This window comes from Aulonocara stuartgranti, assembly GCF_965226115.1.
Source record: "Aulonocara stuartgranti genome assembly, chromosome: 22".
Lineage (NCBI taxonomy): Eukaryota > Metazoa > Chordata > Actinopteri > Cichliformes > Cichlidae > Aulonocara > Aulonocara stuartgranti.
In genome coordinates this window covers 18,836,699-18,864,036 of record NC_138957.1, presented here as the reverse complement: position 1 = coordinate 18,864,036, position 27,338 = coordinate 18,836,699, and the positions used below count along the sequence as shown (strand labels likewise).

The window sequence follows — 27,338 nt, the reverse complement described above, 5'->3', positions numbered from 1 at the left end:
ATTTTGAAGTTAGGTCGGTAAAATGTAATGAATAATATATGTTATTGTTTGTTTTCCCTCTTTCTTTTTTTTTTTAACCTCTTTAACAGCTTAAGAAGATTCGCTCCCTGCTAGTGGCAGGCGCGGCCAGCTACGACTGCTTCTACCAGCACCTACGACTACTAGATGGAGCTTTCAAACTGTCCGCTAAAGACCTGCGCTCACAAGTGGTCCGAGAGGCTTGTATCACTGTGGCGTGAGTGTTGAGAAATATATATAGCAAACACAATCGCACTACAGCACGAGCTTGAAGGCTCGTGTTTGGTTTCATCATCTGAGCATTCTCCGGTGTCTCCTTACAGCCACCTCTCATCAGTGCTGGGGAATAAATTTGACCACGGAGCGGAAGCCATCGTTCCCGTCCTGTTTAACCTCATTCCCAACTGTGCCAAAGTCATGGCCACCTCTGGTGTCTCTGCTATCCGAATCATCATACGGGTGAGTTTTATAAACACGTAATTAAATCAGTACTTTTGCGGTGTACTTTTGCTCAGTGCTGCTTGTCCTCTCTGCAGCACACCCACGTTCCTAGACTCATCCCCCTGATAACCAGTAACTGCACATCCAAGTCTGTAGCAGTAAGAAGGTGAGATTAGCAAAGGCCCTCATGTCAACACCACAATAAGAAGCTTAGCACCAGCTGAACATAAAATACATTTGGAGATGTTGTTATGTGACATTGTTTTTCGTGTGTTTTCTTTAGGCGCTGTTATGATTTCTTGGACCTTCTGCTACAGGAATGGCAGACCCACTCACTAGAAAGGTGAGCACTCATCAGTTTTTCAGAGGAAAGCTGTGATGGTCATACTGACTTCATAAATGCAAAAGCATCGCAGTGTCGGATTCCTATTAATGTGCTTTCCAGATGTGTTTCAGACTGGCTGGTTCACTCTTTGTGCGTCCGTTTGTGTTATTGTTTCAGACACACTGCAGTCCTGGTTGAGAGCATCAAAAAAGGACTTCGAGATGCCGACTCAGAGGCCAGAGTGGAGGCTCGCAAGTAAGACAGACATACCGAAAAACACATTATGTGGGGAGAAAAATGGTGGTAAATTCCTCACCACCCTCTTTTTCCTTTATGAATCCCCCAGATTCTTCACTTTTGCTCCATCCACCCCCCTTCATAAACCAACTTTTATCCTCCCTCGTACATTTCTCTTTTTGTCTTCATCTCTGCCTCTGTTTTCGTCTGCTCTTCTGTCTCTTTCAGGGCTTACTGGGGTCTGAGGAACCATTTTCCAGCAGAAGCTGAAGCTCTTTACAACTCCTTAGAGCCTTCATACCAAAGGACCCTCCAGTCCTGCCTGAAGAGCTCTGGCAGCGTGGCCTCACTTCCCCAGAGTGACCGCTCCTCATCTTCATCTCAAGAGAGCCTCAAGTAATGAACGCACTGCACCGTCCCTCCATAGATAACTTCAGTCCTGCATGTTTACTTTAAGTCTTCTTTTAATGATGACACTGATTATAGAAGTGATTTTGACTTTGATTTCCTATCTTACACATCTTTGTCAGATACATAGATGACATCTTTCTGACATCTGTCACACATACGCTTATTTTTCCTCTACTTATTTTTATCTTATCTGTCTTTAATCCTGAATTAAAGCAGCGTGCCCATTCATATAACCAATGAAACACAAGGTCACTGTTTTTCATGGAGATGTGTTGAGAATGAGTTCAGTAGACTCAAAGCCTGAGGAAAAAAACTGCTTCCAAGTCTGGTGAAACAGTGGCTCCTTCTGTGATGCATCACTGTTGGCAGGAGGGTGATTCGGTCGCGTCAGGGGTCGAATGTGTGTTTTAGGATCCTGTTTGCTTTGCTCAAAGGCGGCTTGAAGTGAGAGAAGCTACAACACCTTCTTTCATGCAGTGGATGAATTAAGGGGCTGCACCAAAGCTCAGTATAAATTATGTTTAAATGAGCATTATTTTGAATAGTGAATCATGCAAAGCTGCTCTAGTAGTGTCTAAGAGTGAAAATATAGATGTGAAAGTTATTTTCTGCCCCCTTTAAATATACAATTGTTTGACCATGATTTGTTCTCTGCAATCCTAGCAACCTGAAACTATTCATCTACACTGCATTTCACTCTTATGTTAAATTTGAGCAGTTCCTAGAAGGTTGTCATTTTCCTCTTTGTATTGTTTCCTGTTGCACTACATCTTGTTGATTGCTGTTGATATTAAATTAATATATTATTTATAGTCTCAGATCTGCGATGGCACAGTGCTAACTAAAGGTCAAGGCAAACTTTTAAACTGTTATATTAGCACTTTTCTACTCAAAATGCTTTATACAACCATGTCTTATTTCACCCTTTCGCTCACACATTCACAGTCGGAGTCACTCTGAGTCACAGCTACCCCATGTATACATGACATACACACCTATATCTATGTGACAGAAACATTTGATAATAAAAAATAAAGAGTTATAAAAAGCTTTTATTGCAGAGGTACCCAGATCTTGTGTAATTGTTTCATGAGAAAAATGGATATTTGTCTGTTTTGTGTCCAATGTCATTTAATCTTTAGTGTTTTTAGTGTTGGAGTTTTAACAATGCTTGAGAAAGCTGTTTTATTCAATTCCACACATCAGTGAAAATGTATATTGATCATGATTAAGACCTACTCACTGCGTTGTTATATACTGACCTACTTTTCTCCCTTTTTTTTTTCTTTTTTTTTTTCTTCAGTCGGCCTCTGACTTCTAAATGGTCAGCAGCACCGGGGCGAGGTGAGTCGAGCACATGTACACACACGCACAAGCCTTCTTCAACACATATTCTCCTGCACACACACACACACACACACACACACACACACACACACACACACACACACACTGAGGCAAACATCAGCTCCTATAAAAACCATCTCCCTTCATTCTCATTTACATCAGCCTGTCTCCTCCCATGAGCAATCACATCCTGTTATGTTTTTATCTTACAACACACATGTGCGCGTACACATGCGTATACTTGTCTGCCCAATTTTGTTTTTTCTGTATGGTATCGATATTGTGTTTGTATAGTATTGTGCATGCATGTGTTTGTGGTGGGTGTGTGTGTGTGTGTGTGTATATATATATATATATATATCCCATCACCTCCCACCCTTTCTCCAACACGATCCTCCTGTCCTGTCAGTCCCTGCGGGTTCAAAGGGTGGGGTGTCATCGACCTCCCTGCAGCGTTCCCGTAGCGACGTGGATGTTAATGCAGCAGCAGTTGCTAAATACCGGCACGTCAGACAAACCGGGGGAGCGGGCCGTCTGCCCCCGGGGTCCTACTCCTCACTGGGTAAGGGCTCTGCCAGTCAAGTTAGATGCTTATTCAGACAGTGGAGACGTAGGTCAGCATGTGATCAGCTGGAAGTCAGACTATAAAGAGTCTCGTCAGATCAGTACAGAGGAAGTTTTTTAAAGTTTCTGACAGGTTGAAGTAAGAAGTACGTCATCTTGTATAAAAGCTTGACTCATCTGCATAACAGAAGGATGGACGTCCAGACCCAAACACTTTAGCGCTTACACTGACTCCTCTCCTCTCCTGCTGCCTGCTCATTTGCCTGTTCGTGTGCTTGTGTGTAGATATACTCTATGCATGCTCTCTATACGGATATTGTCCTCTGTGTCAGTTTGTCTCTACATTTTCGATGTCGATCCCTACATCTGCACGGTTCTCAGATAAACAGATGTTATGTGACTAATTCACACTGTGCTCCTTTCTTCTCCTGTTTCTCTTGTATTTCATCTTTTTCTATTTTTCTTATTTTCAACTTTCTTTTCACATTTATTATTCACATTATTCGTTTTCCCTTTTCCCTTTGTATAATTTCTGTAAAAAAAAATTTTTTTTCATTTTATTTTTGGGGGGTTTTCCTGTCATTGGTCTCCTTTTTTTTCCCTCCCCCTCTTTCTCTTTGCTACTAAAGATGATGCCGCTGATAAAACGGATGGTAAGATCATCTCACTCCACTTCTTCTCTGCTCTTTTCCCTTTCCTCACTCCATGCAGTCCATGTTAACTCAGTTGTGACAGTGTGTGGCCACAGCGCCCCCTGCTGTCAACTTCAAAACCTCATTTCTATTACTGCGCTGTTCACAGAAGCATAGAACAAATATTAACACATCTAAAATCATCTTCTGCTTTACTAAAGCTGAATCTTATTTTAAATATGGCAATTTTCTAACCATCTGTACTCACATTAAACTGTATCATTCAGCTGTTGAGGTTTTATAGGATAGTATAAGGATGTGCTGCTTGAATATTGCACACAAAAGGTGAACTGTGATACTTAAAACATGCTCCTTTTTTGTCTGTCTATAGGAACCAAATCAGACAATGGTAAGACTGTGGTTAGGTGGATGTTTGTGTGCATATTTGTAGGGATGTTCTAGATGGAAATTTTGATTTTAGTCTTTTTGGATCCAACAATTATGTGTTTGATCAATTTTATAATAATAATAAACAAGAAAAGTGACTTTGCTTAAAGGGGATCTATTATGCTCTCTGATATATTCCTGTGTTATTTTTACTGCTACTATGGTAGATGCTTCTTTTAAACATGGTTTTAGTTTGAATTAGTGAGGGTCAGCATATGTGCAAGTAACCCCTGTGAGCCAACAACTCAAGCTTCAGCATCCTGTAAATGTTCAGATTTTCTTTCCTTCTCTTGGCTCTATATGTTATCCCAAATATGGTAACTTCAAACTTGAAAGGGGTGGAGCTAAGGCAGCTTGTTTCAGAAAGAGTATAAACGGAGTATGAAATGAGATAAAACAAAAGAATATGGATTTGAAAACGAGCATGATGGGTCCCCTTTAACCACTGAGTTTGGACATGTGAATGCTATTATAAAGTGGGTTCTAAAAGTAATTGGTTGGTGGGAGATTAATGGATTATTCCCTTAAATTCCCTTTTAATCATTAAATCATTTTAGTCTATAATAAAATACCTTATCAAATACTTAACTGGTTATTTTCAGGGATTTCTTTTCTGAGACGGGTTTCTAATCCACTGAAGCATCCCTGTTGTATTCATCTGTGTTTGCACCTGGCTGAATGTGAATGTTGAGTTTAGGGTCCAGTCTTTAGCAACTTTCAGTATTAGTGGCTTTTCATCAGCTCTAGTGCTTTTTAGTTTCTGGGCTTCATTCAGCTGCAAACTGTGTGCGAGTAGTTTCATTAGTGTGTAAAATGCAGGTCTGTTTTGGGGGTTGTTTTTAATTGTTGTGCTTCTACTTGCATGCAGGTCGTGTGCGTACCAAGCAGCCTTTGTCTACTGCCAGCACCGTGTCGAGTCAGGTGGACTCGAGAGGACGCAGCCGCACCAAGATGGTGTCCCAGTCGCAACGTACGTACCTCCTCGCAGCAGCCAAAACACAGAGCATAATTTAAAGCCAGCTGTGAGTGAAACAGTCTGGGTAAAACAGGAGAAATGATGAGAGAGTGAGCTTGTAGAAGTATTTGCGGTTCCTCAACTTTTGTTTGTGGAGTTTCTTAACTTGTTGCCTCCACGGTGACGATAAGCTCCATGTGAATGTTTTTGTGCCTTCAGGTTCCGACGAATCCGATTGCACACCAGGTATTCTGTCCGTGTGTCAGAGTGTGCCTGTCTATCTCTGTATCACAGTGGGAATGGTGACCCACCCGCTCTCATTCTGATCAGGGTGTTTTGTGTAAACAGGAGAGCGTGTGCGTATGGGTGTGTGTGTGTGTGTGTGTTTCTTCTGCATGCTGTGTTTCATCACTGAGGATGGTGTGGTGAACAGTACATTTCCGCTTCTCCAGCCTGGCTCTGGCTTTTATTCAGGTTATTAAAAATACGAGACACAAGCCTCTGGGCTATTCTTATATTGCAGCACATTAGGCAGCTGTGTGTGTGTTTTTTGCGTGTGTACCTGCTCTCCAAGACATTAACTGCTGATATGCTGCTTCGGGCCATCTTGGAGACCAGTTTAAAATCAGACAGTGATTGGGCCACAAACCAGTGCAACAGTTAAATCTGGATATTTAGATTGAGGACCAAATCGGAGTTAAGAGGGTTGGAAAGCTTTCCGTGAGTGTGTGAGGGTATGGCTCAGTATATTTACTTTAAACCATTTTTCCCTCATTGTTAAACAGGTTTTGTTTTTTTTACATATGCTATGTGAGTTGTCCCAACATGCACTGCTTTCCCAAGTCTGTCATCTGCGGCTGGTTAAGTGTGTGTGTGTTTGCTTCAGCTACATTTCAGTACTTGTTTTCTCTTTAATTAATGGAATTATTTCAACATAGTGCTTCAGCTTTGCCTTCATTCTTGGTATGGACCACCAGGATCCTCTCTCTTCGTACTCTTATTTTTTTTAACTCCCATGACACTTCTTTTGCGCTAACACCCATAATTCATCTGATTTAATCTGCTGTTCCTTCCCCCTCACCTCTGCTTTTCCCCCTTTCTTCCCAACCAATGGGCTTAATGGCTCAGGATCTCAGTCTGCTACCCCTGTCGGTGGTAAGATTACAACGCTACTTATTTTTACCCCGCTCTCTTTAGCTGTACTTTCTTTCCTCTGTTTCCCAAACCTCACTATCTTCACGTGCACGCAGAAAGGTCACTGAGAGTCTCACCCACACTGGCTTAGGCATGCTGGGATTTGTAGTCACAGACTTATAACATGGCTATGCTGTTACCATGTGAAATACACTGCTTTGGGAGCCTCATGTTTCTGCATTTCTATGTGTTACACAATGAAAAGTCGAAAGTCACTCTTTTTTTTTTTTTTTTTTTTTTTTTCCCTCTGTAACCACATCATTAGATTCCAAGCTAGTAATTCTCACAGTTTTGTAGCTTATGTTTGGTTTCAATAACCTTTCTTTCACCATCTTATCACTAGTTTGTTTGGGTTTTTTTGTTTTTTGGGGTTTTGGGGGGTTATCGGCACTTAAACAAATCCAAGCTAAGAAATTGTCAGACAGCGTGAGTTGATCATTACTTATAACATCTTTTATCAGCTACTGGATATCAAAACTCTTTGTGCAGTAATCATATTTTCACAAAAAACAACTTAAACACAGTTTTGTCATTTAGATCCATTTTATTTAGTTATGCGTCACAAGGTGTTAGCACATAGTTCAGTAGGGTGTGTGTGTGTGTGTGTGTGTGTGTGCGCGTGTGCATTTAGATTAGCTTTTGTCTCTCATTGAGAGAAAGAAGAGAGACTCTGGTCTGCCTGCTCATTTTTAGTCTTAAAGAGATCAATTTAAAAGGGACCTGTTATGCTTTTCCTGCTTTCTGTCATTGTCTAATCTGCTGTGATGGTGGGTGCTCACATCGAACATGGCCTAAGTTTGAAATACTGAGGTCAGCTTCTGAGTTGTTCCTGTAAGCCAAAAGCTCAGGCTTTAGGCTGCTCCAAATACTGAGCAGAATTTTTTTTCTAACTCCTTTTGGATCTCTATGACATCTAAGCTGGTGGTCAAACCTTTTGTTTGTGAGGGGCAGCCAGTCAGAATAAAGTTGAAGAAGCAAATAAAACTGCTTGATTCCAACAGGGGATGAACTGAAGGCAGCACCAAAGCCACACAATTCAGGATTTAAAAACAAAACATTGCACAGCTGGACATGAGCATAATAGGTCCTCTTTAAGGTCGGTTTCAAGTCTTGAGCACTGGAGCTTGTTTCCCAAGCATCTGTTTTCACATTTCCAGCACTGCAGAGCTTCTCCTGCTGGACTGTTTGTCTTCTAGTTTATAGCAAAATGACCCACTGTAAAAAGAAACACACTGTGGCCTTAGCTTTGGGAGATCGGATGCCTCGGGAAGAGAAATTGAGACTGTTATTCAATTTAAATTCAATCCAAATTCAAAATTACAATCCAGTAATGACAGTTACCTATGAGTTGCCCTTTTTTTTTTTTAATGAATTTGAAAGAATTTGAACTCACTGTAGCTCTGCTGGCTCCAGCAATCCTTCCCTAGTGATGTGTATTTTTGATATACATAAAATGCCAACATGTGCTTGAAAAACTACCAACTACCTTTGCCAGTTGTTGGTATAAGAAACTGATCACTTCTTTTTTTCTTTTCTTTTTTGTTTTAATGAAGTTGTCACGTTATAGAGGGGTGGTGTCACTACAGCTTTTTTTAATAAATGTCCCATGCACCACGGATAATCTATGTTAATCTATGTCTCTCTGAAGCTGGTAGTCGGAGCGGCTCCCCTGGTCGCGTGCTGACGAGCACGACCCTGAGCACCATGAGCACCGGGGCTCACAGGGTGCTGGCTGGATCCACCGGGGATGGACACAGACGCAGCCGCATCCCCCGCAGCCAGGGCTGCTCCAGAGACTCATCACCCACCCGCCTGTCTGTGGGTGAGTGCATTAACGTGCTTTGAACTAATACTGTCTTTCTATAAATTAGCTGTGCCTGCTTTAGAAACTGCTCAAGTGTTGGGTGATATTTTGTGCCATCAAACTCAGATGACCAGTCTCTGTGATTCGCTGTATACATGGATCTAAATTTGCCTTTTTCCCTCCTGCTCCCTGTCCTCCTTTTCTTCCTCTGCTCCTCTCCTTTTTCTCTGTCCTTGTTGCTTCTGTCTCGTAGCTCCTTCTAGCATTAGTTCCATCTACAACGGAGCAAGCAGAGGAGGTAAGGCTTCGACCTCGACTGGACCCTTGTGCTACCCATCAATCCACCTCAATGTGCCTATTCTCATCCTCACTTTAACCTCCATCTCCTTACACCATTTCTATCCATGATTTTAAAAAAAATTCCTCGATCACTGCTGCCGTCACAGTCCGTCTCTCCCATCATCAGTCGCTGCCTCAGCTTCATAGATTCCATCGTTCTAACTTGTCTGTCTTGGCTGTGTCGTTATGGTGATGGGTGCCTGTGATCAGCACATGTTCACGGATTACGAGTCATACCTTCCCCCTCTCCTTACTAACCTGTTTTAGTGGCTGGTTGAAGAAAGCTTCACACAGGATCAGCGACGCTTCATCTCTGCTCGGTAGACCGTTGGTAGCCCGTGATTAATTCTGATTTGCTAGCTGGATGCTGAAGCTGATGAACGGAGCAATGAACAGCGAAGTTGCAGTGCTGCTGAATGAAACACAGCCCTTTCCCTCAGCCACCCGCTTGATTGCTGCATCTCTTTCTCAATCACTTTTTCTGTCCGTTTGTCTTTGTGTGTGAGAAAAAGAGACACATTGAGCACCTGTGTGTATCAGACATCTCTGAAGGTGAAAATCAGTTAATAAGAACTATTAGATGAATAGAAGAAACTAAATGTGCAGAAATTTCAATTATTTGTTTACATGTAAGTCATAAACTCTGAAACTAACAAATCATTCATGTTTTAAAGACAAATTTGGGTTTTCTTTCAGTGTTAAGATTTAGAATTTTTTATTCTGTTAAAGGAAACAACTGGAAGATTTTAGACTCTTGAGGGTGTGATACCAGTAAATAATACCAGTAGATTAGCTGATAGATATGCGCTCACACCTCTAAGATGGTTTCTTAAACATCAGAGGGGGGAAAAAAAACCTGTGCTCACATTTTTCTTGTTTTTGTCAGTTTGTCACCTGTTCTTATTCTGTCTTATTTATGTCTTTATGTACGTGCCTTCCTCTTTGACTTCTTTGTCACTGCTCATGTCTTTCTTTATGTGTACTTTTTCTCTCCTTTCCCTTTTTCCGTTTTCTTTTCTGTCTGCACTCCGTGGTTGTTACCTGGGTGGCGTTAGCTCGGGGCAGTCGTATCCCGCGGCCCAGTATGAGTCAGGGCTGCAGCAGAGAGGCCAGCAGAGAGAGCAGCCGGGACACCAGCCCCGTACGCTCCTTCACACCTCTTGGTGAGTAGCAGCAGCAGACAGATACCCGAGAGGAATTAGTAGGATATCCGAGGAAAAGAGTCTGACTGTATTGAAGCTTTACTCTTAGCTCTTAGATTTTTAGATTAAAATTTAATCCAGTATCTGAAAAAAAAAAGTCTCAAACACGCATGCGTCAGGAAAGTAGAGAAATAACACCTTTATGTTTTTCAGTCTTTCTTTCTATTCTCATGCACTACTCGATAAGTGTGAGTTTGTGTGGTCTTAGTTGTCAATCCTAAACTCTGTGTGTTTGTATGTGTGTGTGTGTTTTAATCTTGGTTGCAGCAACGCGGAGCTACTCTCGCTCCACCGGAGCTCTTCACACACCTGATGCTTTTGGGGCTGCAGGTGAAGGCTGAGTACATCTTTCTCCGTCCCTCACCCACCCAACCACTTGACTTGATTTTCTCTCTGCGTTTTCTTTTTTTGTTCTCTTTTAGTTGCAGTTCATCATCTCCCACATTTTACCAGCCCGTTTCTTTCGTCGTCCATCAGTTGATTTTTGATTTGTTTTGTTTTTTTACGTTCTGCTCCAGGATGTCGGGCTCTCCAGTGGAATCGCATGTTTCCACCCGTTCAGTTGCCAGTTTATAACCATTCTGCTGGTTTTATCAGTGTCTCTTTGTCTTCTTTATTTAGCTGCGTCCCTCCTCCACAGGGACGTCAACATGCTCTCCTGCGTTTTATGTCAATCATGCTTTTTTTACCCCCAAGTGCCATCTGCAATGTCACCTAACGCATCATCGCATCAACTTACAGGGTTGTCTCGTGGGAAAGTGCCACGCGTGTGTGAGTTGTGTGAACGTTAGCGAATGGATGATCAGGAGAATGACATCATTTGTGGACGAGTGCTGAGTGTGTGCGAACTTGTTTTAATCTGAAGTTTTGCTAATGTATTTATTCTGCTATCTTTCTGTCCATCCTTCCTCTCTCTGTCTGCAGGATCAGGTTTTGGAATCAGTCAGTCAAGCCGTCTCTCTTCTTCAGTCAGCGCTATGAGGGTCCTGAACACTGGTTCAGATGTAGAAGAGGCTCTCGCAGATGCACTGGTATGGAAACTCAAATTCTAACACAGCATTGTGCACAACTAACTAATCATAGCCGTTGTGACTAGTCGGTACTAGACTTACTAGCCGTTTAATCTAATTGTTTGACATTTTAATTGATGCCCAGTGCCGTAAATTATTGTCCTAAATGTTATGCAGCCATCTGCCACCAGATGGAGCATTGTTGTTGAGAAACACCATAAATCTGTTATGCTAGGCCTGATCTTTTTGTTAACACTATTTATTTACTGTTTGTTTTTCACTTTCTATTTGAAGTATAACGTGCAGTGTTCTTAATGCATGATGAAAGGTCACACCAGGTTAAGTGACATGATCCATTATTGAAAAATGTAATTAATGGTTTTAAATGCCTTTGTTTATAGAGTTTTTTTTACATTGTCCATTAAACAGTTTTCAAATTTAACGTAATATCTGAGTCTTTCTTAGTTTTAGACTCGTCGGTTATACTAGTCTAAAAAATTAGTCACCAGGAACATCCTGGCTACAAACAGTGCACGTTCCAGTATCCTGCCACTAGCTCCTACACTGTGTGTCTGTGTGTTAACTAAACCCTGATTCTACCTCTGTTTAACGCTGTCAGCTGTTGGGAGACATGAGATCCAAGGTCAGCTTCTTTTCCTACCTCTTACCTGTGTGTGGGTGTGTGTGTGCTTGGTTTGTGTTCTATCAAGATGTGCTAGTGCATGCTTTCTTAATGTCCTGCTTGTTGGTTTTTGTTTTCATTGTAATGTCATGCCCTTTCTGTTCCCTGCAGAAGAAGCCAGCACGGCGACGGTATGAGAATTACGGCATGTACTCTGACGACGATGCCAACAGCGATGCATCCAGCGCCTGTTCAGAGAGATCCTACAGCTCCAGAAACGGAGGGGCCATCCCCACCTACATGAGACAAACAGAAGATGTAGCTGAGGTAAACAACAGCAGCAGGAAATAGATACTGCGATGGGCAGCTTTCCTAAAACCTAGGTCCTTAGAAAAAACTTAAATGACTTAAGTTAAATTTAGATGGGTTTGAAGTTTCACAGAAGGGAACAGTATCATTAAGGCGCTCTTTTAAAGTTAAAGTTTGCAGAGCAATTTGAATGTCAGGTGGAACCTCAAGGTTTTCTAAGGAGCATCCATCAATCTAGAAATTACTGTTATGCTTAATGCCTCTGGATAAGGCTGCAGAAAGCCACTAAAACGTTGACATAAGGGTCAGGCCATACCGACCTTATGTGTCAACCAAACAGCGCACACTGAAAACATGTTAATGGAAAGATGCGGTTCCATTTGGTTTTAGAGTAATGCAACCTGTGCATCACCTAAATCAGTCTTTAATTTGTGTTGACAGTTGTGATTAAGGGGCAAAGATTCTTCCCAAAACTGTGCTGACAATTCTGTGTTCTGGTCCTTGGCTTCCTGTATAAAAGCTGAAGACACAGGAGTGTGTAAACAATGAAGTAACTTTGATATTTGTTGTTAGGATTTTTCATGCACAGCACTTTGGTCAACTCTGCTGTTTTAAATGTGATATATAAATAAATTTGACCTTTGTAGAGAGTACCAAGCGCTCTTAAAGAGGGTGTTTACCTGAAATGGTTTCTATTCTGTTTATGAAAACTTTTCCTTAACATAGTGTGCAATTTGAGATAATGAAAAAGTGAGAATTTGGAAGCTTGTATTTAGTTAAAAACTTTGGAAATTATGCAGACCGTCTTTATAGTCTATATACAGATCTGCCAGGGTCACAGTACCTTTCCCGCTCCAGTTCATTTTGAGCACTAGAATTTTGCAGTGAAGATATTACTACCCAGAATCAGTGAGTGAATATGATCAGTGAGGTTTATATACTCATGTCTCCTGTGCTTAAATCTGAAAAGCCATTAAAAACGTGTTACTTCAATATTAAGCTGAATATTTATTACGTGCATGTATTGAATCTTATTCTTTCCTCCAGGTGCTCAATCGTTGTGCCAGTGCCAACTGGTCTGAGAGGAAGGAGGGTCTACTGGGCCTTCAGGCTTTGCTTAAAAACCAGCGCACCCTGAGGTCAGTGTCAGGTCACTCAGGCGTGTTTGCAGTTAATAAAGTCATAGATGATTTCCAACTAACTGCTGCTGTTTTGTCTGTAGTCGGGTTGAGTTGAAGAGGCTCTGTGAAATTTTCACCAGGATGTTTGCTGACCCTCACAGTAAGGTATGGATGCATGCAGCATAAACCCTCGCACAAAGATGCACTGCATTCATTTGCAGTACCGTGGCACAAGATTCATAATTCACCTGCTTTAATTTTACTTTTTCAAATACTTTGTTTATCCCATCATCCTTGACTGTACCGGATTCTGCCAAACACAGAAAGTGTTACACCGCTTTAAAAAGCACACACACACTTTAGCTGTCACATCTTTCTAATGAATTTAGTGAAAAAGACGGGATAAACAGGTCAAAATGTTTCCTCAAATTTACTCACACTCAGACATAAACACGGGCATGGAACGCGTGCATTGGACTGTTTTCTAACGGCATGCCACACCTGAATGAGTGTGCCATCACGCTCGCCGCCGTCCTGTGGGATTGTTCTGTCACTGTTGAGCAGCCAAACTGCTGGCTGCACTCTTCACACCCGCTGGCTCTCCCTTCTCTTTTCCCCTCCTCTACCTGCAGTCTGAGGCAACAACACTGACCGCTCACACACTCAAAAGCACACACGAACACACACACTCGTACATATTTGGGCTGCCCGCTCTCTCCTCTGACTAACAAGCTGCGATTCGGCCTCTCTAACACTGCCACTTCTGTTCCACCGTCTTGAGTGCTCCGTTTTCTCACACATGTCGTAAGCTGTGTGAGCTCCTCCCCCTCCCCCTCGTTTGACGTTTTGACGATTTGATGAATTTCAGCGAGACTCCGGCAGGGTGTACGGCACGGCAGAATCCGGTATAAGCTCAGCCTCCTTCAAGGTACTGCATCTCACCAGTGATCTCCATCTGCCTATCTCACACCACTCCTTTTCGTACTCCTTCCTTCTTATCTCCCATATTTTTCAGTGTTTCTTTTTAGCCTTTTTGCACTTACACTCAAGTTTCTCCCATGTCAGGGAGAAGGTAAAATTGGTTGTTGCTCAAATGTGTTTGAAAAAATTGAAGATGCTGAGTGTACTCTCTGACACTGAGTACATGCTTTGTGACGATGCTAACAGATGTCTCTCTCTCCCTCATGCTGCTCCCACCTCTGGAACTCTCTGTAGAGAGTAAGTCTGGCCAATCAGTGTTTGTGTTTGGATGAAATCTGCTTCATTAATCTGATTGGGCATTGAGAACTACATAACACTTACTAACCTACCTCACTTAATGTTGTCCGTAGCTCCACTGTGCTGCTGAAATCAACTAGTGGCATGTAGAGATGGTCCCCACATGTTGTGATTGGCTTGTTTTCATTTTGTGTGATTTAAGTGTGTTACTTGGTGACTGGGAGTGAAGGTGGACTGCTGCAGTAATGAGTGAAATGCCACTAACTCCAATGGGAACCACAGGGAACTAATGTGGACTAATGCTGCTCTCACATCATTCCCCTTCAGTATAATGCAGTAAAACAATGCAGGAGTGCCTGTATGCATGTGCATGTGCGCATGAAGTGTTTTAAGAATAAGTGATCAGTTGTTCAGTTTGTCACCTAGACTCTGTGTGCGTGCGTGCGTGCGTGTGTGTGTGTTTAGGTGTTCAGTATGTTCCTGGAGACACTGGTAGATTTCATCCAGGTCCATAAGGACGATCTGCAGGACTGGTTGTTTGTCCTGCTCACACAGCTTTTGAAGAAGATGGGAGCGGACCTGCTGGGATCCGTGCAGGCTAAAGTGCAGAGAGCCCTGGATGTCACAAGGTGAGTTGCACATTCGTATACAGACAAGCAAGTACAAATCAAGATTTTAAAAAGTGGCTTTTTATCTTACTTTACCAACACATTGTGGTCTATATACAGTCCATTGTGATCATTACGTAGACCGGACAAGTAAAATGTTTGAGTGATAACCTATAAATTTAGTTCAGTTTGAACCCCAACAATCAAATACTGTAGTTTTTGGGTCATAAGCCGCTACTTTTTTCCCACACTGCGGCGTATACTGACATGCGGCTAATGCATATTTTTTTTCATGCAGCCAAAAACATTTTGCCTGGTAACAGTAGACCAATAAAATTGATAAGTAGTGTATATATACGGTATATATTTTTACCGGTTGTTAAGAGACGTTGTAATGTTGTTTGTGCACTGTTCCGTAAAAAAACCATAAGCGACGTAATTTGTGTGTTACTGATACGTACATATACTTAAAGGTAGCAGTGTTACAGGCGCTGTTCAAGGAAAAAAAGCATTTGCAGTATGTATTTTTGTATGTTACCATAACGTTTATGTTACCATGTTTATGTTACCTTACGGATTAAATTAAACGTTAAAAATCCTCACGTGTAATATTTCTGTGTAAATATCTAATATTACGAGTGAAACGCATACGGCTTAAAATCCGGTGCAGTCTGTACAAGTACAAAATTGATTTTCTTTCTAAAATTAGAGCATTCGTCTTTTAATCAGGTGCGCTCTGTAGTCCGGGAATTACGGTAATCCTGTGAGCGCAAGCACATGGTGACAGTGGGAAGGGAGCAGCAGGACCAGGTTCATCTGCTGCGACTGGTAGGGGGTGAAGAGAGGGAGATGGGACAAAAACTCCACCGTGGAAGAGAGCCAGAGATATTAATAACTAATGATCAAATGCAAAGTGGTGTATAACTGCAGATAGAGTGAAAAAATGTGAGTGAGAAAGAAACGCTAAGTGCATCATGGGAACACTGAAGCAGGCTAGGCCTATTGCAGTATAAGTAAGGAAGGATTCAGGGGCACCAGATCCAGCACTAACTATACACTTTATTAAGTGTAGCTTAGCTTTAGATGAGATCAGGACTGCTCAGGTGGTATGACCTTAAAGAAATAACAAACTCATCATCTGTTTATAAAAATTTACTTCCTGAGGTTTCTTAAGAAAAATAAATGTAATTTCAATAGTATGTCTGCCTTTCCTAAAGTATTATAGTAGTTTAAAGAAGCCAGTAAGACTAAAACTGAGAGGAAAAAAAACTAGAAAAAAAAAAAGATTTGCAGTCTGAAATTTCTGACGCCCTCTTTTGTAATTTTCACATTTTTCCACACATTTCAAATTATTCTGGCACGTCAGGTTGGAGCCTCTGACGGGTTGTTTCCGGGCCCCAGGCCTTATGTTTGACACCCCTGCTGTAAAGTGTTCTTGGCGTGAGTCCTACAGTGAGTGCTTTCCTCCAAAAACCAGCAGCAACCTTCAGAGTCAGCACTTTTTTATCTCTATTATTTCAAATGTTTAGTAAAAGTGCAGAAGAAGAAGCAGTCACACAAATCACCACTTTGCATCTGGCACAGTGGTTACTCGGTTATTTACTTGCTGACAGTCCTTGAACTTTATTTTTACGATGCATGTTATGGCACAAAACGTGAAATCTAAATCTGTGGTTTTTTTGTCTTGCAGAGAATGTTTTCCCAACGACCTCCAGTTTACCATTCTCATGAGGTTCACTGTGGACCAAACACAGACGCCCAACCTCAAGGTAAATGACAAGTTGATATAATACATGTCTGTTTAGTGTGTATGTGAGAGAGCTGAGTGTGCAAATGTCTGTGCAAGGGTAGCATGCACACAAAGCTGGAAATTCAACTGACTGCTGTGCTAATATTATTACATGCCTGCCCATTGCTGGCTCTACGTCCCAAAACCCTGAATCCTGGGCTGTGATTGGATAGCGATTGATCGAGCCACTCCACTGGCTACTTTCAAGCTTTCTTCCTCAAACTCCTTTTTCATCTTTACCCAGCATACCTCTCTTTCGTTTCCCCTGATTATCTACTACTTTATTCCTTGCTCCCAACCCTTCTTACCCTTTTATCTCCCGTGTTGCTCCTGCCTACTCCCACACCCTTTTTCTGCCTGATGTTTAACCTGTTTCCCTCTATTCCCTCTCCTTTCCCACTAGGCTTGGGCAATAAAGGATCTTACGAACAGTAGAATTTCACTACCTGCTGCAAATATTGCATTTCTGAAGACTTAACTACATCTTCATAGTAATTTTGTTAAATATTTTGCTATATCCAACCCCTCTGACATGTAAGAATTGGCTTAGATAGTATCACAGTATGAGTCTGACTCATTTTGTAAAACCATACAGTGTAATTTCAGTATCGCCCAGGTCTACTCCCCCATCTCTTTTTACTCCTCTACTCTCTCCATCCTCCTGCCTGCTTTCCTCTCTTGTTCCCCACCCCTCCCCCGTCCTCGTCTCCCTGTCTCTCTCCGTTGATTGACGCGGTGCTTCTCCTCTCTCTCTCTGAAGCCTGTGCAGAGCTCGTGTTGCGGGCGAGGCAGGGGAGGGTCCGGGGTAAAATTGTTCCCCCCCAGAGCGCGGCGCCACGCCTGCTCTCTAGACGAGCAGGCCGCAGCCTGGAGCCAGTCCTCCCAGGTCAGTGCGCTCCGGGGGGAGCAATTATGTGGCGCGCACGATGCTGCTAAGTGATTTGGAGGAAGTTCTGGTCCTGAGGTGCATTTGTAGAGAGACGAAAGACAATCAGGGCAGGAGTCAGTTGTGGCGTTTCAGAGGCTGAGTTGAATTTTTCCATTTATTGGTTCTTTAATATTGTTATTTGTCATTGTTTTTATGTTGATTGATTTTATTTTTGTACTATATAACGCATGACTGCATTTTAAACTTTTCTCTCATTCATTGGATCATTTGATTTTTCAGACCTGCAAGAGATGCACAATCTGCTGTGGTTGTACATGCTGACTCACTTTTGTGTGTGTGTGTGTGTGTGTGTGTGTGTGTGTTTGTGTTTTTACAGGTGAATATTGGGTATGCATATTCACCATTATAGGTCAGCTTCCTAACAATTTGTATAAATGTGTGTGTTTGCGTTGCAGGTGAAGGTGGCTATTCTGAAGTACATCGAGACACTGACATTACAAATGGAAGCTCCGGACTTTGTGAACTCTAGCGAGACTCGGCTGGCTGTTTCCCGCATCATCACCTGGACGACTGAACCCAAGAGCTCAGACGTCAGAAAGGTATCGTCTCACAAACACGCACACAACATAATACGTCCTCTTGCAACAGGCCCCTTTTGTTTTTGAGGGATGTAATTAAACTTTATAATATTGATTTGAAGCAAGTCAGGCTGACTGTTGAATCTGGATGTTCAACACGTTCTCACTCCCAAAGTGTAACATTTTACGCTAGGTGACAAATCGTCAACATATTACGTTTCCGGCTACCCACCACGTTCCTAAATGACGACCTCGGAAAAAAGAGGAAATATGAGAACCGTCTGGACTCCATCTACACATGTTCGCTCTTTTTCTTCAAATCGCTTAGAAACACGCTATTTAACATCATTATAGTCCTGGTTAAGATCAGGATAAAGTTATGGTTAGGGCTAGGGATAAGGTTAGGTTTAGGACTGGAACGTCTATTACCGCGGGAGCGTCATTGCACTGGATTCCAGCCATAACCCGCGGCGTACTATAAGAACGCCGAAGGTCTCCTTTCGCGTTTCTCAGGAACGCCGCGGGACGTGACAAAACGTTGACATGTTACGCCTCGGGAGTGAGAACGGGCTGGGATGTTACAACAAAAGCAGACGAAGTGTATGATACCACAGGTTTGAAAAACAGTTATTGCACTGCTTTACCAGCAGAACTAGGAATTTCCATGGGAAGAAAATCGTGTGATCTGTGGAGTATCCTTTCCATAGCTGCAGAGATGGTTTCAACTTTAGGCCAAGCAGTCTTCTTGCTGCACTGGCTGTTCTCTTCCAATAGCTGAAAGTTTTTGTTTCATTTTACCTGTTATTTTCTCTTTAATTTCATGTTGCGTTCCGGTAGTTTGCTGTCATTCACACTCTGTTTAAAACTTGTGACACTGTCTAAATTTTTGCCACAGCATGTTCTTTTGCCTGGCTTCAGATCAGTCTTCTGCAAATGCCTGTCTGCATGCAGACAAGAAGCACACAGCAATCACGTCACCTTTGCTGGACTATAAATTTTGCTTGATAGTGACAACCATAGTTTTTGGTTTGTTTTGTTTTTTGTGTTTAAGCTTTATCTCATAACTATAAACTTGCATCTCAGTTCAAAATCATAAATTGAAAAGGATCCTTGTCTCAAATGCCACCTCACAGCATCCCATAGTTAACCACAGTACTACTTGCAAGAGCTGCCACCCTGTTTGGTCCACAAATTCTAAGTGTGTATTTTGTGTGTAACAGGCAGCCCAGTCGGTGCTAATTGCCCTGTTCCAGCTCAACACTCCAGAGTTCACCATGCTGCTGGCAGCTCTGCCCAAAACCTTCCAGGATGGAGCCACCAAGCTACTTCAAAACCACCTGAAGAACACAGGCAATGCTGCACAGGTAAAACATACTCTGACTCTAAACTGTGAATGCTTCAGAATCACAGTTTACACCTGAACTCTGTCATTATACTGCAGCAATAATGGCGTACCTCTTTGTTGTTTTGTTACCTTCTCAGGCACCAATGGGCAGCCCTATGACACGTCACACCCCCCGATCTCCAGCCAGCTGGTCCAGTCCAGTCACTTCGCCCACTAACACATCCCAGAACACCCTCTCACCAAGGTAAACACTTGTCTGACAACTAGTCTTACACTGTCAAATCACTGTTATACAGTAAACAGTATTTTAGGGTGTTTTGTGGCCAAAAACACGCCTGTGGGGGGAAAAAAAGTAAGCTTGCAAATTACACCGCATCTTTTACTGTGTCTGTGCAGTGCTTTTGACTATGACACAGAAAACATGAACTCAGAGGACATCTACAGCTCACTGAAAGGTGTCACAGAGGCGATCCAAAACTTCAGCGTTCGCAGCCAAGAAGACATGAATGAACCCGTCCAGCGGCGAGAAGGAGAGGAGGTGAGTGGAGGAGGCCAACACATTAGGGACATAAGTTCAATTCCTGGTGTGAATACAACCAGACCTGAGTGGTTTGTGTAACAGTTGGCACAATTCATGGGGGCGTTTGAACATTTTCGAATATTTTTATTTGATTCTACCTTCATGAGGTTTCCCCCACAGCAAGAGACAAGCAGCGGTGCAGCAGCCAGAGATCATGAATGTCAATAAACTTGTGGGAAGTGGGCAGGTGTGGAGTTAAACTTCTCTCAACTTGGAGGCGAGCAATTGAAACGAGTACAAATGGAAGTGAATATTACCGTTGACTGGCCACTGAGGCTGATAAATACACTATATGGACAAAAGCAGTGAGTCACCTACAGGAGCTGCTCACCCATGGAAACATGTCGTGAAGCTCCTGGTGCGCAGTTTTATGCTGATGTTAGTGCCGTCACCCTGCTGATCACGGACTTTCTAAAGAAGCTAACAAAGGCAAAGTGACGAAAGCAAAAAATATCCAGAGGTCAGAACCAGACACAAGCTAGCAGCCTCAGTTTGAGCAAAGGATCAAACTATTTACTAACCAAATTATGGAGACGGGTGAAATGGGGAAAAGGGTTGATTTGCTGTTATCTGGTGGATTTGTAAACATACAAGTTTCACAAACTGGCTTGTTGAAAGGGTGACATCCAGTTATAGCACCACACTTGAATTCATATGTTTTTCCATATAGTGTATATTATAGGGTTGCCTTTGACTCGTGAGCAGTCACCACGATGCAGTGCATGGTGGGCAAATTGCTTTATAGTGACCAGGCTTCTGAATGGTCTCTTTATTTTGATACCAGATGAAAAATACCACCATGGTGCGGTCCTAACGCAAGCAGCTATACACCACGATCTCGCCAGTAGTATAAAAGTGTGAGAGTTGAGATTTTATTCCTGATAAAATAAGCAAATACCAGAATAAAAAGAGGATAAGACAGAGTATTCAGACTTTGTAATAGGTTTTGACACTCTCATTTAGCTCTGCACTCAGAAAGTATTATATCGTCTTTTGACCTTACAACATGTTTTCCAAGACTTGCAGAGGCCTGAAACACCCACACAGGTGTACTGTAGGGGACGCTGACATCTGATCTGCCCCACCACCCGTCCGTTAGCACAGGGAGTGAGAAGCATACATTGTTTATGGGACCGATAACTGTGAAAAATAATCTTCTACAGCTGCTGATAAAATCCTGTTTGTTTTATTTAAGCCTAGCTGCTGAAAAGCATCCCCAGTTATTATTTTGTGACGCTTGTGTAGGTAGCCTGCTCGTTCAAAACAAATTTATGACTTCAGACATGCCAGGTCTTATTTTGCAGCCCCTTGCAGTGACCCCGGTTCCTTTTAAGGACACGGCGTACTCTACTACAGAGGTGTGACCTCCTGACATTTTCCCCATGAGATGCAACTGAAACCCAAGTGGCCCACATGTCATCAACGTGCCAATCACAGCACACCTGACTCATCAAACCCCAGCTTAGAGCATTTAGCGGCTCGAGTGTAAATATACACATACAAATAAGAGCACCTTAAACCCTGCTCAGCTCCTCACCTGGTGCTTCATGTGTCTGCCTTTTTAAGTGATAGAGTTGTTTTTGTTTGTGTGTTTGTTTTCTTACGCTCTCATTTAGACAACAAGATCCTCTCTAAAAAGGAAACTTCATCCAAAATGTCCTGATGTATGAATGAATTTTAAGAAATCGAACGGAGACATGTTTGTTTTAATTCATTTGGCGTATTTACCATCTAAACACATAAAACAACTCTGCAGTTCAGACTGTTTTTAAACCAGAACTTTTGAACTCTTTAGAGTTTGACTGCTTGGTTCATTCGCTTTGTTTTTAATCCACCTTTGTTTTCAGGGGGGCAGCGGGACAGATGGCAGACTGTCAGATATGGGCGACGGCGGGCGTATGGCTCTGGACAATAAAACGTCTCTCCTCAACACCCCCCTGCTCTCCTCCAGCCCCCGAGTATCCCGCGAATACTTGTCCGACTCTCCCTTCAAACACAGCCGCAAAGACACCAGCCTGGACGACTCGGAGCTTCAAACTGATGGTACACAAAAGCATTCTGGCGGAAAAGGACAAATAACGACCTCGAGATATCGCTAACGTGGGTTATTTTCTGTCGCCTGTCTCCTCACAGATAGCAGCCTGGATCAGTCGGAGCTGGTGGCCGAGCTCCTCAAGGAGTTATCCAATCACAACGAGCGCATAGAAGAGAGGAAAGCAGCACTGTGTGAGCTGCAGAAACTGATACGCGAAAACACCCTGCAGGTGTGGGACGAACACTTCAAGACCATCCTGCTGCTCCTGCTCGAGACGATGGGCGACAGAGAGGTACACACACACTCATTTCAAATCTACAACAACCAAATGAAAGGGGAGGGGAGAGAAAAAAAAACCTAAAGTCGCTCACTTTTATCTTAAATCCTCTCTCAGCATGTGATCCGAACGCTGGCTCTGCGGGTGCTGAGGGAGATTCTCAGCAAGCAGCCCTGGAGGTTTAAGAACTACGCAGAGCTCACCATCATGAAGGCCCTGGAGTCTCATAAAGACCCTCACAAGGAGGTGCGTTTATCCACACCCACGCTAATCTGCTCACTGAGAAGCTGATTTTATCACAAAGCATTATCAGACCATGAAGCGGTGGTGCAGAACACTCCTTTATTTTATTTATGGATCATCAAAGCTGGAAAAAAGCTTTGTGATTATCACTTGGTCATGTTGTATATTCATATTTCTCTGCTTTTCTATAGGTGGTTCGAGCAGCTGAGGAGACAGCAGCCATGTTGGCGTTGTCCATCAGTCCAGACCAGTGTATCAAGGTGTTGTGTCCCATTATCCAGTCAGCTGATTACCCAATCAACCTGGCCGCCATCAAGATGCAGACCAAAGTAGTGGAGAGGATTCCCCGCGAAGGCCTGATTAGCCTGCTGCCCGAGATTGTACCAGGACTGATACAGGTAACATGCAGCTCAGATATGTAACTGTTCATTTGGAGGATGAAAGTATCAGCCGTGCAGTATCGTAGTTGTCTGTCATCTGCTTTATCACACACAGCCTTCACGTTCATGCATAAATATGATTGTTATGAAGAACTGCAGATCTGTAAGTTGTGTTCTTCTGTCTGAACAGGGTTACGACAACTCTGAGAGCAGCGTGAGGAAAGCCTGTGTGTTCTGCCTGGTGGCCATCTATTCAGTGATAGGAGAGGACCTCAAACCGCACCTCAGCCAACTGTCCAGCAGCAAGGTAAGTTGAATTCATCGTAAACCAGCTCGCTAAAGATGTGTCGTTTCTCATCCTGGTCACCAGGATCTTTCTGTGTATACATTTCAAGCTCTCGTGTCAACAGGTTTCCACCAAGAGTCATCTTTTTATTTTAATTTTTTGTTCAGCTGATTTTTTTACTTTTATTTTTATTGCACAAAAGACAAGAGTGCGATAGTAAAGTGCAAACTGCATCGAGTACAGAAACAACTACAATATACTGCTTAATAACTTCGGCTGCAAAGACAGCAGCTAGCACAAAGCTAGCCAAGAACTTGGAGTGATTTTAAAGCTGAGTGAAGGCCGACCCGAGCCCAGCAGGCCCTGTAACTCAGGCAATGATGAGTAGTCAAGCTTGCAGCCTCTGTTTTTAAAGTGGCGATCACTTTGAAGTCTCTTGGCGCTAGTTTTCGTCTTTTGTTCTTATATGTAAAAACAAAGAGGAAGATTCTATGTGCGTCCTCATTTGTGTCAGTGTGTGGCACTGTGGCCTCAGGTTTGTATAATTCCGTTAATTGGTCATTGTGTGACCGCACGTATCAGGTTATTGTGCTGAGTAACTCAAAAGTAAGATAAGTAGTATAAAAAGTTACTTTCTCTGATGATTAATTACATAACGTAGTACATCAATTTTATGAAAAGTAATGAATAATGTATAACACGTTACTTTTTTTTTTTTGAGTAACGACTCCAGCGCTGGTAAATACAGATGTAGGTTCAGGGTCTGAAAAGTGAATTCAAAGCCTTTAACCTGAATTCTTTCTGAAAGCCAGCAGAGGGCGACTCCTCTGGTTGCAAAATATACTTTAGAATTGTATACAAGTGTATAAGTAAAAATGACACCTCTTATCAGTTCATTTGTGACCTCTGTAAATTGTTTCCTGATGTGGTTATGATCATAATCTCCGAGAGTCTTACTGGAAATAACATGAAGTGAACAGTTTACTGTTTAAAGTAAAGTAGGTGATTTAAAACGTGGCGCTCTACCAGCATGCAGCATCCTCAACAAAAACGCTCAAGTGAAGCACTCACATCAGGACACGGAGCCATTACAATCGCTACATCCATCCTTTATAAACAGTTGATGGCAACAACCATAAAAGATGAGTGATGAGTCTGTCAGCTACAGACTGATCTATTTGTGATGAATCCCAGGGCGACCTTTCAAAAACGGTCATGTGATAAACATTACTTGCCCAAATAATGCAGGAACCATAAACGCCACGTGTCAGCACGCGGTCGGCCTGCTCAGCTGGAGTAACTGCAATCTCGCCTTTTGGATTTTTAGCATCTCTTGGCTTGCACACATAATTTAATTCATGTTCTTCTGTTTTTCTATCTGCAGCTGAAGCTGTTGAATCTGTACATCAAGCGCGCCCAGTCCGGCACCACCGGCAACGAACCCTCAACCGAGGGCCTATAGGATACAGAGCGCCGTCCCACAGGGCAACTACAGAACTGCAGCTATGCCCACCCAACATAAACCATCTGTTCATGAGAACACAGCAACACAGACTGAGAACAAAGCATTCACAGGAGCAAACTACATACACCACACACACAGCTGTTAGGTACACACAGTCATCACACGTGCAGAGGAGAGTTGTAGTTCTGCTCGCCATTTCTTAGGATCCCTTCTGACTGAACTGAACCCTCAAACTCGGATTAAACTTAAACAGACATGCAGTCACACCCTCCACAGGTTTGTCACTATTCACTCAAGGATGAAGATATTAAATGCCCGTCCTGTCCGCTCCGCTCCATATCCACAGCACATTCCCTCTGAACAGCATCTCGAGGTCAACAGGAAGTGGTGCATCTGCATGGTTCTCATTTCCCTGGGCGGTAATATTCCTCCAACGGTGCTGTCTCCTCGTTTCCTTCTCGAACACTCATTAACTTGAGGGAGGGGGGCGCCAGGTAGACGGGAATGTAATTTTACATTATGTCATAGTTTGGATTTCTTTTACGCAGAGAGGTTTTACTGCAGTGGTTTTTAATACCCGGAGTTTTCTCTCTCACTCAGACGTCAACACGTGTTTCAAAAAGGTGCTGATGAGCCTGAACGGTACGACCGGCCGACCCCAGCACACGCAGCACTAACACGAGTCAAAGTGGGTCCTGCCTGCTCATAGCAAATACAGTACATACAGATTCCAAAGTTTAGGAGGCGTTATGTGCTTGGCTATGCATGAGACGAAATTTAAAAGATTAATAACTTTTTATTGGGGTCTGTTGTCAGAGTGCTCTGACTGGGGTTTTAAATTAATGTGAACAGTGTCTGCCCCTTTCAGATAAATCCATGATGTCCTCCATTTCTCCAATCTCGCATCAGTTCTGGGCAACACGTGGAGAAAGATGGCTGCTTACTACATGAAGTATGACAGGACATGGCTTATTATCACATAGTGGATATGTATCTATATATGATATTAAAATGGAGTATCCAAATAACAGTGTCATTCAGGGGAGTTCCCCAGAGGGGGGGTGCACGCGCGCACCTGTGCCCATCCTTGTTTTATTTTTATTTTTTTTCCCCCTCTCTCACACACTTATTTTGTTTATCTCTGCTGAGAAATTTGTAGAAATTTATTATTTACAGCTCTGGGAAAAAAGAAACAAGTCATGTGTCACTTTTCTCCTGTTCGTGTCTTTCTTTCCTTCCTCTTCTTGTAACATTCTAGTTTTCACTGTTGTTTCCTCTGTGCATTTACAAAGCTGTGCTTACAATAAAATAAAGAACTTGTACAGATCACGATAAGCCCCGCCTCTCTTCATTTCTGCAGCATAAGAAAGTGCTGCGGTAAGGCAGTGAGCAGAAATACCGTGCATGGGTGGGTCTGTACCTCCTCACAGGAGTGTTGTTCATGCAATTCAACAGAATAGATCTATTAAATGCTAACAGAATGTTGCAGTTTATCTGATCCAGGATCAGTGATCAAACCTCTACAGTATCATAAATGTTTCGTAGTCCCTTAAAGAGTCCCTTCATCCCAAATTTACACAGTGTGACTGTGTCACAACCACTCAATTTCAGCAAACACCTCAGTATGAAAGCATCAAAAATGCAAAATTACTTTACTGATTAATATTTAGCAGTTATTTTATTCTAAAACAATTTTATTCTGAGCTGCACAGGTGATCGGTTTTATGTTTGTTTTGCGAGAAATTGGTGAAAATGTGCGTCAGGATTTTATCCTTGCTTTGACAAACCAATCAACACCAGGAGTTTAATTTACTGTCTGATAAAGCAGTGGGTTTTCCAGCTGTCGCTCTCCCGCAAAGAGCAGCAGCAGGTGGGAGATCGTGGACTTGTTAAGAAACGTTAAGAAAGTGGGCTAATCCACACATGGAATAAAAGATAACATTTAGGTCTTATGCAACATAGCTATTTGTGAAACTGGTGCTATATTTCATGTATCCATCTGTCCTCTGGGCTGTAAATTTAGGAACAGCTAAAGAGAGTCCCAGATACTGTCTGACCTGTAAAACCCCCTGGCCTTGCTGCACTCATCTACAACCTGCCAAGACCCTGCAGTTCATACTGAGTCTGTCCTCAAAACAATTCCCAACTTGGGAAAACATATCAGTTACACTGTTGAAGATGGATGTGGTATACTTTAGCAGTTTTACATACTTAAAATTTGCATTTTAAATCAACTCTTGTGTTTTGCAGGTAACAACTAACCGTGCTTGTTCCCTGGCTTGGAAATCTTGACTTTTTGACAGTTTTCTGCTTAAATTGGCTTTAATTTCCTAGAACAAGAAGACCTTGTTATGAAAAGTGGGTGTTATTGGTCGGAAAGGAAGGTTTGTTTTTAGACTTTCCATGATTTCCCTGAACTGGGGTGCATGTAGCTCTTGGGTAAGATACTAACCCCAAGTTATCTAACTCCAATCCATCTGTCGGAGTATGAATGTGTGGGAATGTTGGATAGAAAGCACTTGAGCAGGTAGAGTAGACAAGTGCTAAATGAGAATCAGTGTATTTACTGTAACGGTTCTTTTTGCAGGGTGAAATGATTGTTCAGCATACACCTTTAAGGACTTTAGTTACAAAGAAATGCACAGGTTTGAGTTTATTTGGGATATT

The 27,338-nt window shown here is 42.5% G+C and overlaps 1 protein-coding gene across 22 annotated transcripts in view; it reads left to right on the top strand.

Annotated features, from left to right (window-relative positions):
- The window catches only part of clasp2 (cytoplasmic linker associated protein 2), a 66,702-nt gene extending 40,702 nt beyond the window's left edge, over positions 1-26,000 (top strand). For 3 of the 22 annotated variants that reach the window (XM_082521759.1, XM_082521773.1, XM_082521772.1), the window contains 34 exons: positions 90-235; positions 342-477; positions 555-625; positions 743-802; positions 962-1,039; positions 1,250-1,417; positions 2,736-2,776; positions 3,189-3,341; positions 3,973-3,996; positions 4,367-4,384; positions 5,291-5,392; positions 5,597-5,623; positions 6,506-6,532; positions 8,220-8,393; positions 8,629-8,673; positions 9,770-9,877; positions 10,184-10,246; positions 10,841-10,947; positions 11,546-11,569; positions 11,720-11,875; positions 12,905-12,996; positions 13,080-13,143; positions 14,662-14,825; positions 16,495-16,573; positions 17,938-18,081; positions 19,281-19,424; positions 19,543-19,649; positions 19,802-19,943; positions 21,833-22,028; positions 22,119-22,312; positions 22,415-22,543; positions 22,732-22,938; positions 23,111-23,227; positions 24,591-26,000. In XM_082521759.1, the coding sequence (XP_082377885.1) occupies positions 90-235; positions 342-477; positions 555-625; positions 743-802; positions 962-1,039; positions 1,250-1,417; positions 2,736-2,776; positions 3,189-3,341; positions 3,973-3,996; positions 4,367-4,384; positions 5,291-5,392; positions 5,597-5,623; positions 6,506-6,532; positions 8,220-8,393; positions 8,629-8,673; positions 9,770-9,877; positions 10,184-10,246; positions 10,841-10,947; positions 11,546-11,569; positions 11,720-11,875; positions 12,905-12,996; positions 13,080-13,143; positions 14,662-14,825; positions 16,495-16,573; positions 17,938-18,081; positions 19,281-19,424; positions 19,543-19,649; positions 19,802-19,943; positions 21,833-22,028; positions 22,119-22,312; positions 22,415-22,543; positions 22,732-22,938; positions 23,111-23,227; positions 24,591-24,668 (3,585 nt within the window). In that variant the 3' untranslated portion in view covers positions 24,669-26,000. The remainder of the gene's footprint in view (positions 1-89; positions 236-341; positions 478-554; positions 626-742; positions 803-961; positions 1,040-1,249; positions 1,418-2,735; positions 2,777-3,188; positions 3,342-3,972; positions 3,997-4,366; positions 4,385-5,290; positions 5,393-5,596; positions 5,624-6,505; positions 6,533-8,219; positions 8,394-8,628; positions 8,674-9,769; positions 9,878-10,183; positions 10,247-10,840; positions 10,948-11,545; positions 11,570-11,719; positions 11,876-12,904; positions 12,997-13,079; positions 13,144-14,661; positions 14,826-16,494; positions 16,574-17,937; positions 18,082-19,280; positions 19,425-19,542; positions 19,650-19,801; positions 19,944-21,832; positions 22,029-22,118; positions 22,313-22,414; positions 22,544-22,731; positions 22,939-23,110; positions 23,228-24,590) is intronic. The other 19 variants (XM_082521778.1, XM_082521774.1, XM_082521775.1 and 16 more) reach the window with 19 other exon arrangements.
- Positions 26,001-27,338: the final 1,338 nt, after the last annotated feature.